This window comes from Lepidochelys olivacea (genome assembly GCF_965140295.1).
Source record: "Lepidochelys olivacea isolate rLepOli2 genome assembly, chromosome: 1".
In the NCBI taxonomy this organism is placed as follows: Eukaryota; Metazoa; Chordata; order Testudines; family Cheloniidae; genus Lepidochelys; species Lepidochelys olivacea.
Genome location: NC_140411.1, coordinates 326162467 through 326180355, shown reverse-complemented (window position 1 = coordinate 326180355; position 17889 = coordinate 326162467). Strand labels below are relative to the sequence as shown.

At 48.2% G+C, this 17889-nt stretch overlaps 1 protein-coding gene across 1 annotated transcript in view; it reads left to right on the top strand.

Annotated features, from left to right (window-relative positions):
* The first annotated feature begins 6767 nt into the window (after positions 1-6767).
* LOC311527328 (B-cell receptor-associated protein 29-like) overlaps positions 6768-17889 on the top strand; it is a 55441-nt gene continuing 44319 nt past the window's right edge. Inside the window, exons 1-2 of the mRNA XM_084641196.1 lie at positions 6768-6900; positions 7558-7665. Coding sequence (XP_084497322.1) covers positions 7574-7665 — 92 coding nt within the window. The 5' untranslated portion in view covers positions 6768-6900; positions 7558-7573. The remainder of the gene's footprint in view (positions 6901-7557; positions 7666-17889) is intronic.

The following is a 17889-nucleotide window of genomic DNA, read 5'->3' as shown; positions in this document are numbered from 1 at the left end:
TGATGATACAAGCAGTTCACCAAGCTTCCATACACAAGCTAGAAATCTCTTTAGCTTGGGACCAGCATTTCTCCCAGTTCAGTCTTTGTTCCTCAGGGTTTCCAGGTGTTCTCATGTGTGGGGAGTGAGGCCAAATCATTATGTCATTCCCCACCTTATACAGTTTTTCCATACGGCGGGAACCCTTTATTCTAAGCTAAATTTCCAGCCCAGTTTATGGAAAAATACAGGTACCAAAATGGAGTTCAGTGTCATGTGGTCTGGTCACATGCCCTTGCATGCCTTGCTGAGTCATAGCAGCCATTACTCATAGGTTAGCTGAAACATTCCTGGGTGAGGACAGCCTTTTCCATGGTTCATTGCCTTTGCTGATAGGCCATTAGCACTGTCTAACTTCTTCATTGTTGTACCTGAAAGGCTCGTTGTAGGTGTTTCCAACTTCACAACATATTGCGTTAACACATACATAGCAAAACTTCATAACACCAAATACAATGATAGCAGGTACAATCCAGTGAGATATTAATGTTTAGCAGATCAAGACATTTAGAATGATACCTCACAAGGCATACTTTGTACAAAATATAATTATATGACAGTGGTGAATATGGGGTACTAGGGTGTCACAGATGGATCTTGTTTTCCATTGAAATAAATGGTAAAACGATTCAGTTCAGTAGGATCAGGATTCTTTATAGTGTTACTGTATATACCCTTGGAAGTTTCATTAATCAAATTTTGTACTCAACCACCCACTACTTATCTCTAATTGCTGAGTTCTTTAACTCTTTGTTTTATGTACTCATCATGAGCAGGCCTGCTGAGTTCAGAGAGTCAAGAAGGGAGGATTATTAGCTGTGATTTCTTAACATAATTAATTTGGCTTCTTTTAACATTTGGAGATTGTTTATTTAATCCATGGTAGACCATAGGTCAGGGATGGGCAAACTACGGCCTGCAGGCCACGTCTGGACCATGAGACCTTTTAATTTGGCCTCAAGCTCCCACTGGGGAGCAGGGTTGGGGGCCTGCCCTGCTCTGCACGGCTCCTGGAAGCAGCAGCATGTCCCCGCTATGGCTCCTACATGTAGGGGCAGACAGGGGGCTCTGCACGGTGCCCTCGCCCCAAGTGCCAGTTCTGCAACTTCCATTGGCCGGGAACCGCAGCCAGTGGGAGCTGCAGGGGCGGTGGCTGCAGATGGGGCAGCACGCAGAGCCTCCTGGCTGGCACCATGCCTCCGCGTAGAAGCCAGAGATGGGACATGCTGCTGCTTCTGGGAGCTCTGGGAGCGGTGCCTGCGGATCTGTGAACCCCTCGGGCCCAGCCCGGAGCACCCTCCTGCACTGCAAATCCTTCATCCCCAGCCCAACCCCAGAGCCCGCACCCCCAGCTGGAGCCCTCACCCTTCTCCTTCTTCCACAGCCCAACCCCCAATTTCATGAGCATTCATGGCCCGCCATACAATTTCCATACCCAGATGTGGCTCTCAGGCCAAAAAGTTTGCCCACCCCTGCCATAGGTGCTCGAACAAGGGGTGCTGGGGTTGCTGCCACACCCCCTGGCTTGAAGTAGTTTCCATTATATATGGGGTTTACAATTTGGTTCAATGGCTCTAAGCACCCCCACTATAAAAATTGTTCCAGCACCCCTGTGGTAGACATAGAATGCTTGCCCCATATTGGGATTTTTTTAATATTTATTACCTGCATATGCAGTTGGGTGTTACTAACTTAGGTCCTGAACCTAAAACAGTAAGCATCTTCTGTACGGGGCTTTCAGCTCTCCAATCCAAGACATCTGTGCCCACACAGAACTTAATTTAAATGAATGGGGCTCCATGTAGGCTCAGGGTTTACCTATGGAAAGTAGCATATACAACTGGGGCATTAGCTGATACCAATAGTAATTTAAGGGTTCTTGATTGGACCCAGTTCTCCACTACTGCAGTCAATGGAAGTTTTGCCATTAACTTAGGGTTGCCAACGTTCTGATTGCAGAAAACTGAATACCCTTGCCCTGCCCCTGCCCCGCCCCTTCTCCAAGGCTCCGCCCCTACTCACTCCATCCCCTTACCCAGGGGCAGCAGGTTTGTATAATTTTTGGTGGTGCCCAGAACAGGTTCCTCCACCACACTCACACACACACACACCCCTGCCTAAGGCTCTGGGAGGGAGTTTGCGTGCAGGCTCTGGGCTGGGACAGGGGGTTGGGGTGCAGGAGGGGGTGTGGGAGGGCATGTGGGCTCTGGGAGGGGGGTTGGGTGCTGGGTGCGGTCTCTGGGCTGGGACAGAGGATTGGGGTGCAAGGCATGGGGCTGGGCCAGGAATGAGGAGTTTGGGGTACAGCAGGCAGGCTCCCCCTAGCTCTCTCCCCACCGGCAGCAGCGAGCTCAGGGGGAGAAGGGCTCTTCCCTGGGCCTCCCGGCACTCACCCAAGCCGCCCCAGGCTGCTACTCGGAGTCACCTGCTGGGGGGGGGGGGCTGCCATGCGCCTCCTTCCCCCCCACCCCCCCGCAGGCGCAGTAGCCACCTCAGCCTGTCCCTGGTGCCGCTCCCTCCGCAGGCGCAGTAGCCACCTCAGCCTGTCCCTGGTGCCGCTCCCTTGTAGCCATCAGTGGCCAGTGAGGGAGTGCAGTGTGGAGCTGCAGGGGGCAGCTGCCTGCTGCCTAGGGCAGGCAGGGACACTCGGGGAAGGCGCGCAGGGGTGGCAGGCGGGGCCAAGGGACACTCCAGGGGAGGCGCGCAGGGGCAGCAGGCAGGGCTGGGGAAGAGAACCGGACATGAACATTGGTGGAGTTGGGCCCCCCAGGCCCTGAATTTGCTGGACCCCGGGCATACAACTCCCCGCCCCTGCCCCTACCTCCATCACTCACTCTCCCTCACCTTCGCTCACTTTCACTGGGCTGGGACAGCGGGTTGAGGTGTGTGGGGGGGTGAGGGCTACAGCTGGGGTGCAGGCTCTGGTGTGGGGCCAGGGATGAGAAGTTTGGGGTGGAGGAGGGGGCTTTGGGCTGGCGCTAAAGGGTTTGGGGTGCAGGAGAAGGTGCAAGCTCTGGAAGGAACTTTGGGTGTAGGCTCTGGGAGGGAGTTTGGGTACGGGAGGGGACTCTGGGCTGGGGCAGAGGGTTGGGGTGTGGGAGGAACAGGCTGCGTGCTCTGGGAGGGAGTTTGGGTGCAGGAGGGGGTTCAGGGCTGGAGCAGGGGTTGAGATGTGGGCGGGGGTGAGGACTCCAGCTGGGGGATGCAGGCTCTGGGGTGGGGCTAGGGATGGGGTGTAGAAGGGGGCTCCGGGCTGGGGCCAAGGGGTTCGGAGTATGGGAGGGAGTTTGGGTGAGGAAGGGGCTCAAGGCTGGGGCAGGGAGTTGGGATGCGGGAGTGGGTGAGGGGTGTGGGCTCTGGGTAGTGCTTACCTCAGGCGGCTCCTGGAAGTGGCCGACATGTCCTTGTGGACCCTCGGCGCAGGAGCAGCCAGGTGTCTTTTTGCGCTTCCCCTGTCTCCAAGCACTGCGCTTGCAGCTCCCATTGGCCATAGTTCCAGGCAAATGGGAGCTGCAAAGCTGGCGCTCAGGGAAGAGGCAGTGCACGGAGCCTCCCTGGCCACTCCTGCGCCTAGGAGCCAGACATGACAGCCGCTTCCCAAGAACCATGCAGAGCCAGGGCAGGCAGGAAGCCTGCCTTAGCCCCACTGTGCTGCCGATCGGACTTTTAGCTGCCCAGTCAGTGGTGCTGACCAGAGCCGACAGGGTCTCTTTTTGATCAGATGTTTTGGACCAAAACCGGACGCCTCACAACCCTATATTATCTTCAGTGGTTGAAGGTTTAGTTACATGGTCCTCTGCTCTTGCCAGATGGTATGTGTGGGTTGACTTCTGCCCATATAGAATGTATTGCATGATGAATCCTATGCTAAGAAGATCATAACCTTAGTTGACAGGCACTTCAGAGTAGGGATATACATATAACCTGCCATGAACACTGTGCTGCAAAACTACATGAATAACAATACATTTTAAAAAATTGTTTTAATCTGGGTCATATTATTCCAAATAAATCAATTGATCAGAGTAAAAAAGAAAAAAAAACCAAATTCCAACACCAGTGCTATATGATGCAATATAAATACATAATATTCAAATAAGGAAAAAGTATCACCAGCAGGCAAGGTATCACAGAGAGAGCAAAGAAAAGAAGACCACCATACTGAATATCTTAGAATCAAATTCAGTATAGTTTTTAGGCTGACTTCATTTTACCTGAGATCTAAAGACCAGCAGATGCCAGGGACAGACACCATGTTGCTACCCACACTGCAGGAAGCGCCTCATGTTGCCAGGCAGTGAGTAAATACCTCTGGTACTCTTTAAGCTGCTGTCCTGCTATTTGGAGAGGACTGGGTGGGAGGCAAGAAGTCCTAGTTCTAATCTTGGCTATGTCTGTGGCTCAGTGTCAAGGCACTTTTCTGTCTCTGTTTCTTTGTATGTAAAATGGTGATAACAATATTTATAAGGCTTAATTACACACACAAAATTACATTAAAAGGACATTATTAACGTTGGAAAGCCAAACATTCAAAAGTTAGGGAATGCCAGAATTAAGGTTATCTGTGAAACCTCTGTGACGCTCTGTACCTCAGCACCCCCATCCTTGTAAAATGATTGTGTGGTATCCAATGCAAAGTTTGTCATGTCAGGTGTCTTCGGAAGGCTCATGATGCACTGAGCATTGTTGTTACAGTAAGGTTATAGGTTATAATTTCATGTATGTAGTTATGAGGCTGAATATGTACCCTCATGGCTTAAAATAAGCCTAGGCAAAAACTCTCCAAGAGCAGAGAGGCAGTTCACACCTCATCAGGACAGGTATGGGACAAACCCAGCCCTGCCTTACAGGAACAAAGGACACTGGCCTAGGCAGCAACAAAATGATCTGTTGGACTCTCGAGTGAGTCACCCCCTTTCCTTTGGCCAGTTTGGGTCTGCGATGAGGTAATGCTCACCTGACTCTGAAGATGAGGCTCAAAGCCAAGAGGGAAGAAAGAGCATGATAAAAGGGAGAGACTTTGCCATGCTCTTCCTCTCTCTTCCACCTACATCTACAGATACTACACCAAGCTGATCAAAGGGGAGAGCCTGGCTGAAGAGCAACCAGCCAGCCTGTGATGAGAAGCATCTAAGTTTGTAAGAGCATTGAAAGTGTTAAGATAAGCTTAGAATGTGTTTTGCTTTTATTTCATTTGACCAAGTCTGACTTATGTTTGGACTTATAATCACTTAAAATCTATTTTTATAGTTAATAAATCTGTTTGTTTATTCTACCTGAAGCAGTGCATTTGGTTTGAAGCATGTCAGAGACTCTCCTTGGGATAACAAGCCTTGTACATATCAATTTCTTTGTTAAATTGATTAACTCATATAAGCTTGCAGTGTCCAGCGGGCATAACTGGACACTGTAAGATGGAGGTTCCTAGGGTGGTGTCTGGGACTGGAGATATTGACTAGTGTCATTCAGTTGCAAGTAGCTGGGAGCAGTTTACATGCCAGAGGCTGTGTGTGAACAGCCCAGGAGTTGGGGTTCTCACAGCAGAGCAGGGTAAGGCTGGCTCCCAGAGTCAAGGATTGGAGTGATCTAGCAGATCACCGGTCCAGATAACACCAGCGGGGAACATCACAGCCTCAATTGAGCCCTCTTGTGCATATGTATTCTGGTAGTCTTCAATTACATGATCCCATTCTGTACACTCCACAGGACCCCTGCCAAAGGCCTGGTTCTGACACAAAGGCCACCCCCCTCTCCCACCAAACTTCAAGCCCTGGTTGGGGCATCCAAGCGTTTCAAATAAAATGTCTCAAGAATTTAACAAGAGCAAAACAATGTATATTACCTAGTCTCATTTCTGGAAACAGCTGAACGGTTCTGGGTGACATTAAAAAAACCGAGCCTGACACCCAGCATGAGAAATTTCAGCCCAAATGGCTAAAGCCTGGCACAGTTATCAGCAGCTGTAAACAGGGTCATGTCAGGGGAAGCATTTGGCAACCTTAACAATAGGCAGCGCCCCCAGTGGCACCTATAATGTCTGTAGTACTGTGAACATGCTTTAAGCATGCTCAATATTATTGCTCTGCCCCCACCGCACCCCCTGGAGTTCCTATGGGGTGGAGTTCTCCCGGAGGAGCCAGTTTTGGAAGAGCCAGAGGTAAACAGGGTTGCCAACTCTGACTGAAGCTATTCCAGGAGATTCCCCCCCAACATGACATAACGTCATTTTCTTAAAATATCCTATTAAAATCTGCTGGGTTGCTTTAAATAGTCACCAGGAGATCGATGTCGATTCTGGGAGACTCCAGGCCCATCCTGGAGGGTTGGCACCCGTAGAGGTAAAGGTGGGGCGGGAGCCTGACTTGGGCAGGCAGCGGTGGCCTCTTTTGCCAGACCCAGCGGCGGCTGCTGTCAGTGGCGAGAGGCAGCAGGGGCGTGGAGGCGGGAGAAAAGCCAGAAGCCGCAGGAGGGCAGAGCCACCAGGGGCGCGGGAAGGTGAGAAGAGGGCCAGTCACGGCGGGGGTAAGGGGGCTGGGATGAACACGGCCCAGCCCAACACTCGCTCCCTGGGGAGAAGGAGGCGCCTCCCCTATGCACGAGGCGTCCCCGCCCCAGACGCCCTCCGCCCCGGGGGGGCCCGCCTGCCCGCAGTCCCGCCCCGGCCTCCCATTGGGCGGGGAGGCTGTGACCGAGCCCGCCGGCCCGCCTCAGGCGTCCGTCAGCGGGTGCGGAGGACAAGGCGTCGCTAGTCAGGCCACCCCCTTTTCCCCGCCTCAGGCAGGCCCGGCCGGCCTCACGCTCCGCGGGCGGGAGGCAGGTTTCCGCGGCTGCCCCGAGGCGGGAGGCAGGATTTTGTTCCGTGTGAGTCAGTGCGAGCCTGACACCCTCCTCGCTCCGTGCCGCTCCCCCGCCGTGCCTCGGCCGCACATCCCAGCAGCCTGGGCAGGCCCGGCTGAGCCGAGCTCCGTGCCCCGGAGCTTGCCCAGGCCGGTTGGCGGCGGCGGCGTTTCCGGGCGCTTGGCAGAGGCTTTGGCCTCTGCGCCGGGGAAGGGCTGGGGGCTCCCTGTGCAGGAGCGTTGTCTTGGGAACGGGAGGGGGGGGGGAAATCTCTCAGCTGCCCCCCCCCCCCACGCACGAGGGAAAGGAGTCGCCTGTAGCGCCCAGGCATGATTCCTCCCCGGTGGCGCTGGGCGGCTGCCCTCAATACAGCGCCCTGGCCCTGGGCGGAGGAGAGGCTGTTTGTGCAGTCTCGAGGCCGCCCGAGCTCTTCATGCGGGGAGGGGAGGGAAGGCTTGCGCGTCCTCCGGACTAAGTTACTTAAAATCCCGGCCCTTTGCCCAGTCACCCACCTTGAGACCCCTCCCGGGCATGAGGGCGTGTTCGGGCCTTAAATATCCGGTTTAACTTGAAATGGGGAAGCTTTGGCTCAGCCTGAACTCTGCTCGCTGCGGGATTCATCCTGCGTGCCTCCAAGCCAATTTGCAGTGACTGCTCTGTCCCCCCCCCCCCCCCCCGCAGGCCGTCCAGGGAGAAGATGACTTTTCAGTGGACAGCAGTTGCAACCTTCCTGTATACTGAAATAGGAGTGATTTTGCTCCTCTGTGTACCGTTTATTTCTCCACTAAGGTAGGGATCTACTGTACACTAAATGGCCTTGTCTTAAGACATCTTATAAGGTTTTTATTTACATGTTGCTGTTGTAACACACCTAACATTGTGGTTCAGGTATATTTTCACTACTACATTTGGGGCTGGTTGAGAACTGAATTCAATAGGAGCTACTTAGCGCTTAGCGCTTAGTGCTTAGCGCTCTTGAACATCAGGCCACTTATTTAGGTGCTTAAACCCACACCAAGGAGCTTAACTTTAGGCATCTATTTTTGAAAATCTTGGCCAGAATTGTTTTTTTTTCTGTACCAGTTGCTAATAATTATTTATTTCTAGTCATAATTCCAGTGTGCCCTCCTCTCACGCTCTGTTTTAATAAGAGGAAAGTCAATCCATTTAATTTTATTTTCTGAATGGTCAGTTTAGAGGAGAACGTATGGCTTCTTTTCATACTAAGTTATTAGTGGCTAAATAGGCAGCAGCCTCTTTTCAGAGGAATCTGAATTATCAGAGGTGAATGGGTAGCTATTTTCCCTGGTGTGGCCTTGCGCCAGGCATTGGGAATGGAAGGAAATATAAAGCAGTCCTGCTTGTCTGTGTTGACTAGGTGTAATTTGTGAAGATTCTTCCAAAAGTGCAGAATTCTCCTGCTTGATGTATGGAATTTAACAGAGCAGTAAGAGAGGCTCCTATAAGCTTATATGAGAACCAAAGAAATTGGTGTTAGTCCTAGAAACACGCCAATACATAAGTGTTTTAAAACTAATTCCCCCAACCTTTAGTAAGGGGAAGAAGCTGAAAAGGAAGTAAACCAGCTACCCTCTCTTTATGCAAAGTACTGCCTTCCTTACCTAATTTTCTTAAAACAACTTTCTCTCGTACCACTGCTTACCTTTGATCACGTAAATTTATTGTTTCCCCTGTGTGGGAGAGCCCTGTTAGCTCCAAAAATGTTGCTAGAGGATTAAACCGTAACATTTTGTAGAAAACTTACTATTGCCTCAGAATATAACATAATCTTCTATGAAATATGTTTATTTTCTGCGGCCTAAGACACCAGTTCACATCGTCAGAATGAAGAAGGTAACTTTTCCCACTAATTAATCTGTGGACTTCTTATAGTAACCTGAGCAGGAGGATGACTTTCCCTGTCCTATTCTTAAAATGAATTCCACACACTGTAGAGTCAAAACTCAACCACTTCCTGGGGTTTGCGCTTGTCATCTTATTGTTAGTTTCTGTATTAACGAAGTTCAGCTCTCTAGAGAGCCACTCCTCCACCTGCTTAACAACACTTCCACACAGCATCTGTTGCTGCTGCTATGTATACATCCGCTAATAGTTGATACTTCAGAGTGGAATGGGACATCCCATTTCCCCCACGCCCTCTGAAAATCTAGCATGAGAACTTACGCTATACCTGATCTCCACCAGGTTGGAATGCTGAAATGGTTCTCAACCGATCTTAGACCTTACAAGTGGAAATGTGATGGGTTGGCATAAAATATATTTAGATTAATTTTTTTATTCTGTCAAATCAAATTTAGAATTGTCAAAATAAGATTAATTCTAGAGGCATCATTCATGCAGTTAGAGCTGTGACATTTATTTTAGGATTTATATTTAGTGTAAGGTTTTGTATTCCCATTGCCGTTGTATCGGAATGCCTCCCTTACGATTTAAGAGAGAGATGCTGTAGGTCCATAGTGATCTCTTCATTTTGATCTGAATTGTGCTTCCGGAAATTACTGTAATTGTAGTTATCCAGTACAACTAACTTTTCCACTTGCTGCCCTTAGTACGTAGCCACAGCCACCCAGAAGGGTTTCTTGCCCAGTCCCTGAGCATTCCAACTTCCTTTTCTTCTGCCAAAAGGGAGAGATGAATCCTAAATCCATATTTCTTCACAACTCCAAGAGCTGATTAAGGGCCTGTTCCAAAGTCTACTGAAGTCAATGGAAAGGCTCTCATTGGCTTCAGTCAGCTTTGGATCAGGCCCTGCAGCAGAATCTCTGAGGTTCAGGCCTCACAGATTACTCACTAGGACAAAGCAGTGAAGTACGAGACAGAGTACAAATGGAAGCATGCTGGACAGTTGATTGGATTGCTGCTGACTGACTGCCTAGTAGCTGGAGTGAGCCGAACGGTATAATTTGGCAGGAAGATCAAAGACTTGGGAGTTGGAGGGAAAAGGAATCTATTCTAGGGGACTGGGAGGAAGAGTTTCTTTTTGGATGTGAGGGGCTGAGCTAGTAGGGAAGAGCTTTTCTCTGAGAGTGGTGGAAGCTTGAGGCAGAAGTAAGAATCTTCCTTGAGGGGTCTCCCAATATTTTGATGGATCTGTGCCTCACTTAGCCTCCATCCACCCATGCACAACTTTAGATCTCGTTCAGTTTGGATTTACACTGTGTTCATTAGCCAGACAAGTGTTTCCCCTTTAGCAAGGGTGGGTCCTGTGGCATCATGTCTGCCAACAGAAGTATTGTCATTACTGTCTGAGTTCTGGAAAACAACTGTATGTCCTGTGCTTGCTCTGTAATGGTACCATTCCAGACAGCTATATTTATTTCTAAATAGATTTGTCACCGGTCACATCGTGTGGGTAGGCTTTTTAGCAGGTTGCATGGTACCAGAGATTGAGATATTTGGGCACAAACCTTTGCTAGCAGGGAGGTATGAGCCTCTGGAAGTATTGTGAAGGCAACATGCTCCACTTATGGAAAAAGAAGTGACTTGCATCATTCTGGCTGGCACAGGAACTGAATTCAGTGTCTTGGGTAAGGCTTTGAGGATGAATGAAAGAAAAGAGGGATGTTTATCCTTAGGCTTGGAAGACTCTCTGAAATAGTTTTATTGTCTCCTCTCTGAAACATTTTTTTGGGGGAAGCATCAAATTCATTGCTTAGGTGATTAAGAAACTGTCAGGTATAGAGTTGCCAGTACTATGCAGTGGTGGGAGGCCAGTGAGGAAGGGGTTAAAGAGATCCTGTGGGCACAGTCAGGTCAAATCTAGTGCCCCTGTGAGGCCCTTCAAACCTGGAGAGGAGCTCCTTCAAAGGGAAGATCCAAACACAGCACAGGATGGCACTCTTAGAGAAGCACAATGGGAACATAGATCTCCCAAACCCCTTGGAGCAGGGACTGCTTACCAGCAGAGCTGCTGAAGAGCTTCAGCTGCTTGGACCCTCTGGAGAGGTGGAAGGACCATCTTTACTTCATTTTTTTTTTTTTTTTAAATCAAATCACAGAGCATGCAGCCTGGGCCCCTAAGGCACTCAAGGTTAGGAATCCAGCTCTCTTTGTAGAGATTATTTACCTTTTGCTTTCTGAGGAAAAATGATTTGAGCCCGGAGTGTTTTGTGGGCTGCAGAACATAACATAAGAACGACCATACTGGGTCAGACCAATGGTCCATCTAACCCAGTATCCTGTCTTCTGACAGTGGCCAGTGCCAGGTGCCCCAGAGGGAATGAACAGAACAGGTAATCATCAAGTGATCCATCCTCTGTTGCCCATTCCCAGCTTCTGGCAAACAGAGGCTAGGGACACCATCCCTGCCCATTCTGGCTAATAGCTATTGATGGACCTATTCTCCATGAATCTATCTTGTTCTTTTTTTTAACCCTGTTATAGCCTTGGCCTTCACAACATTCTCTGGCAAAGAGTTCCACAGGTTGAATGTGTAGTGCCTGAAGAAATACTTCCTTTTGTTTGTTTTAAACCTACTTCCTATTAATTTCATCTGGTTACCTAAATTCACTGTAAGATGCCAAGCGGCCATGCAGCAGTCTATCAAGGGCCACACAGGTGGGAAGAGGCACCCCTCCCCTAGCCCAGCCCCGCCCCGCTGGAGCTGCCGCGTCTGGGGAGAGGCGCCCTGGCCCAGAGCTGCCGCAAGAGAGGGCTGGAGGGAGTCCTCTCTCCCTGGGGCAGCCTGCACCCCAAACCTCTCATCCCTAGCCCAGAGCCTGCACCCCCAGCCGGAGCCCTCACCCCCCACACCCCAACCCTCTGTACCAGCCCTGAGCTCCCTCCTGTACCCCGAACCCCTCATCCCTGGCCCCACCATAGAGCTCACCTCCCCCAGCCAGAGCCTGTACCCCAACCCTCTGGCCCAGCCCTGAGCCCTCTCCCACACTCCAAACCCCTTGGCCCCATCCCCTCCATGCATCACCTCCATAATAAAATTCATTCCACACATGCAGGTAAAAAATTAGAGGGTACACTGCTGGTTACCCCTAGTTCTTGTGTTTATAAGAAAGAGTAAATAACACTTCCTTATTTACTTTGTCCAGATTTCATAAACTATCCCCCTTTAATCGTCTCTTTTCCAAGCTGAAAAGTCCTAGTCTTATTAATTTCTCCTCATAGAAGGTGTTCCATACCCCTAATAATTTTTGTTGCCATTTTCTGTACCTTTTCCAATTCCATTATACCTTTTTTGAGATGAGACGTCCAGATCTGCACACAATATTCAAGATGTGGGTGTACCATGGATATATAGAGAGGCAATATGATATTTTCTGTCTTATTATCTACCCCTTTTCTAATCATTTCCAACATTTTACAGGATTATTTTGTTTAATTTCTTTATTTTGGATTGCTATTATACCCAGAAGAAAGGGGGAGCTGCCTCCCTAAGACTAACAGCGGAGGGCTCCACTTCAGACTCCGAATAGGCAGTACAGCAATGCCTACAGCCAGAGAAGGATGTCTGGGACAAGAGAGGTGCCCACTCTCATCCCAAGGGGGTGTCTTAGAAATACAACCTATGACATGGTGGAGAATGTGGGCATTTGCTTCCTAATCCGACACAAGGGTAAACTGGAGGAGATTGAAAGCCCATGCATGTGAGAGATAGGAGAACCCAAGCAGCATGGATCCAGAGCAGTGGTGCAAGTGGCTAACAGAGAGCCAGCAACAACAGGCAACTCAGTAACAACAGCTCCTTCAGCAGCTATTGCAACAGTGGGGTGCCCCACAACAGCTGCAGATGAGCCAACATCATCAGCTGCTATGAGAGATGACAGCCAAGCAGAAGGACCTGCAACAAAACCTGGTACAATAGTGATTGATGGGCCTACAACCTGATGGGGCAGCTAGGGTTCAGCAGTTGGCCGTGAGCCCAGGGCCAGTGCTGCCACTGGTATATATGAAGCTGATTGAAACAGGTCCTGATGTCAAGAAAGATGTCCACTTTAGAGCAGATGGCAGTGGCCTCCCAATGTCCTCCAGAACATTGGACCCTGCCCAGCACAGGCAGACTACCAAGGGCGTGACCCAGTGGCTGCACAGAATTATACACTGGTTAAGGCTGCCATCCTGGACTTTTTCTATATTAGTGAAGAGAGACACAGGTGCTGCTTGCAGTCAGAAACGTATTTGTCGGGAACATGGCTACAGTGGGTGGCCCAGAAATTGAAGGACCATTTGCTGGTGGTGGTTGCAGCCAGAGGAGCAAACTGGAGCTCAAGTGGATGAGTTAATAATGGTTGAGCAGTTCATATGAATAATTCCCACTGGGGGACCACCCAGGGTCTTTAACTAAGGTGATGGAAAACTTGATGGCTGTTGAGGAACCTCCAGGAATTTGGGGGAAGGACATGCTTGGGCTAGAAAGCTGACCAGTCTGATGTGAAGCCCAGTCAGGAGATGTCCCTGATCAGCAGATGATGTCAAGTATGTGCCCTTTCCGTTAAGATGACACCTCCTCACCCTAACTCTGAGCAATTCACAGCGACAGGTGAGGAACGGACTGGACAAAGCGTAACCAAGGCAGTTGGTCCCTGTCCCAGCTACTGAGACTAAGTACGGATTTAAATGCCAAACACACCTACAACAGGCAGGGTTGTCCTTGGTCAAGAAAATGGGCTCACACCATGACATGGTAACTTGTTTCTTGTGTGGGCAGCTAGGAACCCAAGAGAATGCCCCCTTATGGAGTAAGTGTGTGCCGAGGTATGGACAGCAAAGAATAGCATAGAAGTAAGGACCCACCAAAATAACGGACCAGGAGGACAAAAGTGCAGTGTCAGTTGGATTCAGGATGTGGCCAGACTTTGGTACAGATTCCCTTAGTCTCACCTGAGGTCCCTTTTACCCTGACCATCGTCCTCCAGTGCATAAATGGGGATGTGAAGGCCTACTCCAGAAGACTGTGTCAGCATACGGATACGCTCCCAGTGGCTATATCCTCAGTACTGGTCTACCGTGTCGCTACTGGTTGGGATTGGTGGTACTTTCGGGAAATTATCCACAAGTTAGGAAAACCAGAGACCGCAACCACTGACCCAGTGTCAACACCTAGGGTTGTTCCTGGACTGGTAGAACTAGCTGAGTTAAGAGAACCAGAGGATCTCTATGAGAGGAGTTTGAGGCCCACTGGACACCCATCCAGGATGCAGACAGGCAGTAGCCAGTGGATGACTGTTGCCAGATTTAGAAGCCCTGACTCATGATGCAGGTTTTGTCTGTGAACTGGAGGGAGCGGGGGGAATCCTACACTGAGCAGGGCTCATGATCAAATTCCTGTTGTAAATGTTGAAATTTTGATGTCTGAGGCAGTGGTTCCATTTCATAATCTGTGAAGTATGCCTATAGCAAGTTGAATGCAATAAACAGACTGAGGAGGTAAAGATCCAGTTATTGGTACCTCCGTTATCCAACCGGGCACTCCTACAGCTAGCTCATGACATCCTATCTGATGGGCACTTTGGACAAGGTTTTCTCCCGGTCTATGTATTGACTCATTTCTGCTGGCCCACTGACCACCATTAGCTCAGAGAATACTGGGTCTCTTGTCCATAGTACCATTTAACTACCCCAAAGGCTCCTTTGATCTCATTCCCCCGATCAAAACTCCCTTAAGGCAAATCAAGACTGATCCTGTAAAACTCCTAGAGTAAAGTGTGGTGGGCAAGGAACTCTTGCTTGTGATCCTGGCCATCCCCACTACACTACACAAAGGCAACAGCACTTGCCCTGGAACTTTGAGCAAGGATTCTCCCCCCCCCCTCAAAATACTGACCAATCAAGGGACCAACTTTTCATCCCACTTAATGGAGGACTTATGCTCCCTATTGAAGATCAAGTCTCCAAAGACTTATGTCTACCATCCGCAAACAGATGGATTAGTTGAGAGATTCAACAAAACCCTTAAAGTGATGCTAAAAAACAATTTCTGTCCTCTGATCCCAAGTATTGGGACCAATTACCCAGTACTTCCTCCCTTCTTGTTTGTCATAAGGGAGGTACCCCAAGGTTCCACTGCATTCTCTCCCTTTGGTCTGTTTATACAGGTGACAGCCTTGAGGAATATTTGACCTCCTATATGAGGGCTGGGAACACCATGGCCAGATGATATCCAGTATGGCCCAGTATGTTTTCCATGTCAGGGAGTGCCTCGAGTCTGGGAGTTTTGCTTGTGAAAACCTGTTGGGGGGAGCTTGCAAGAACAAACATAGCCAGGATGCATGCCTACTGACCTTCCAACCTGGGTAATGAGTACTTTTGCTACTCCCTAGCATGGAATCCATAGTGCTAGACAGGTGGCAAGTGCCTTTTGAAGTGGTTTTTCAGTTAGCCTTGTGGACTACAAAGTCTGCCTGCCTGGCAGGAGGGAAGAAACCAGTGTTTCCCGTGTGAACCTGCATAAGCCTTGGAAAACCAGGGAAGGGATGTTTAATGCTTCTCACCTACCAGAACCCAAACTGGGGTTTCAAGCCCCCGTTTACCAAGAGTCTGCACAAGTGCAGATGGGTGCCAGTTTCCTAAACAAAGAGCCTAGGTTTTACATCTCGTTGAGGCCTTCTGCAATGTATTCTCCACTGCACCCAGATGGAATTGACTAATACACCACCATATCAAGACAACATACCCTATGCCACAAGTGGATGAGCTGTTGAAACATTTAGGAGCTGCTAAGTATCTCACTACAGTAGATTTTACTTCGCTGCTGAATCACAAGGAAAAACAGCCTTCCTGATACCCCTTAGGGTCTTCCACTTCCAGACAGTGCTTTTTGGCTTGCATGGAACAGCTGCAACATTTAATGGACAAGGTTCTCAGACCTCATCAGCAGTATGCCATTGCATATTTGGACAATATATATAGCAACAACTGAGATGATTATGTGCGGCAAGTACAAGCTGTTTTTCAGTTGCTGGCTGAGGGGTGAGGGCTCATGGCCAATCTGGCCAATCAAGAAGTTAGTTACTTGGGTCATAATGAGGGAGGAAGCCAACCTGAGCCATTGATTATTATAGTGTAGGCATTGTCAGCATGTTCCATTCTCTAAACAAAGAAAGAGGTAAGATGCTTTCTTGAACTAGCTAGGTGATTTGTCCCTGGCTTTTACCACTATCGGGACCCCTCTGATGGATCTAATAAAAGGTGGTAGTCCAAAGAAAGTCCACCAGAAAGACAACTGTTAGAAGACTTATAACACCCTGAAAAAACAGTTTTTACAAAAGCCAGTTCTCTTCACTCCATAGCACATAGCAGCCTATGGAGAATTTCAGCTCAAAGAAATTTAAGAAAGCTATGCATAACTGAAAAAGGTATTCTGGAAGTTAAACTAAACTATAGTGATAATCTGTAGAAAGAAAGCTGCTGTATGGATGTCATTACAGGTTGAATAAGAATATCTGGTTTTATGATGTACGCAGATATTCACTGTGAATTAAAACATTAAACCCAGTTTCATTTATGCTGTAACTAGGATTTCAGTTGTCTTCCCAGTTGATGAGTAATTCATTAACCCACAATACTACTAGCTCCCAGTATTCATTCAAATGTTAAACATAATGCTTGATATATTATGGCACAAATGAGCCAGAGTATAATGGGATATATTGGGCTCTTCTAGAGTCCAATTTATTTTGTGCTAGCTCTGAGGTTGATTTGCAGCATTCAGGTCTCTTAAAACATTATTTTGAAAGAACAAAATCCTTTTTTGATTTAAATTACATGTTTAATTATCTCGTTGACAAAACTGTCACTGTCAATCTTGCTGGATCAAAGATGACGTTTAGCACTTGTGACAATACCTTTGGGCAGTGGCTTTCAAGTTGTGCTCTGCAAAGCACTTTTAGATGGTCTTGTGAGCTGTGTGTGTACCTGCTTTAACTGCTGTGACAGTTGAAGCAAGAAGTGGTTCTATTGTTCTTGAAAGTTTCAGTTACTCAGGCCTTGTCTACACTGGCACTTTACAGCACTACAACTCTCTCCCAGCGCTGGTGCCACGACTGGTGCCGCAGCTAGTGGGGACATGCCCTCACTTGTCTGTTCAAGCAGCGCTCCTGTGTGCCTGTGCTTGTTTGGGTTAATGACCAGATATTAAAATCCTGATAATAAGCAAAACTTCCTGTCCGGTGAGTATATTAAAAATACCAAAATATCTGGATGGATGGAACCAAGCTGCCAAGTGACCCATAACAGAGGAATTGCCATATTGGATCAGATCAGTGGTCAGTATCAACTGCTTTTGAGGAATCAAATGTCTGGAATAACCTGTGCACAGAAGAAGTTTCCTCCTAATAAATCCCTTCCAAAACTTTTTTTGGGAGGGCAGGGGGTGGATGAGGGGGAGAGAATGTCCACATTTATTCTGTTATAACCTGGGAAGATCACAGTATTGTGACTATAGGCAGTGAAAGGAAGTTAGTGAATTCCTACTCTTGGTGAGAAACAAGCAGATACAGTGGGTGGAGGGCATCACATTAAAGTAAACTTATTTTATCTTGTGCTTATCTAATATTTATGTAACTTAATGTTATAGTTGACATAGGGCAGCACTGGCAAGGCAGCTGTTCCTGAGAGGGTCTCTATCTTAAGTGGTCCAGCATATAAAAATTGAGAATTTCTGCTTATGGGATTCAACCTTTAGTGTCTCCTTTAAGAATCACAAATCTGCCTTAAATCAATTTTTTTAAATTAGCACAACTTCTGAGCATCTTCTGCATATAATGGAAATTTGTTATATTTATATGATATTTATTTGGATAATATTGCACAAAATTTTTTAAATCCTTCACCTGAGGATTGATGAAGAGATTCCTCTCCTTGAAGAGACTTCCCATTACTTTCAAGAGGATTTGGATCAAGTCCTTAGTAAGATGCAAACCAACAGAACACACACAACCTAACAAAATACAAATTTTAAAAATATTTGTGCATCATAATTATTTTCTGATGAAACCCTCTGGCTCAAACATTGAATAATTCTCAGATGATAAACCACTA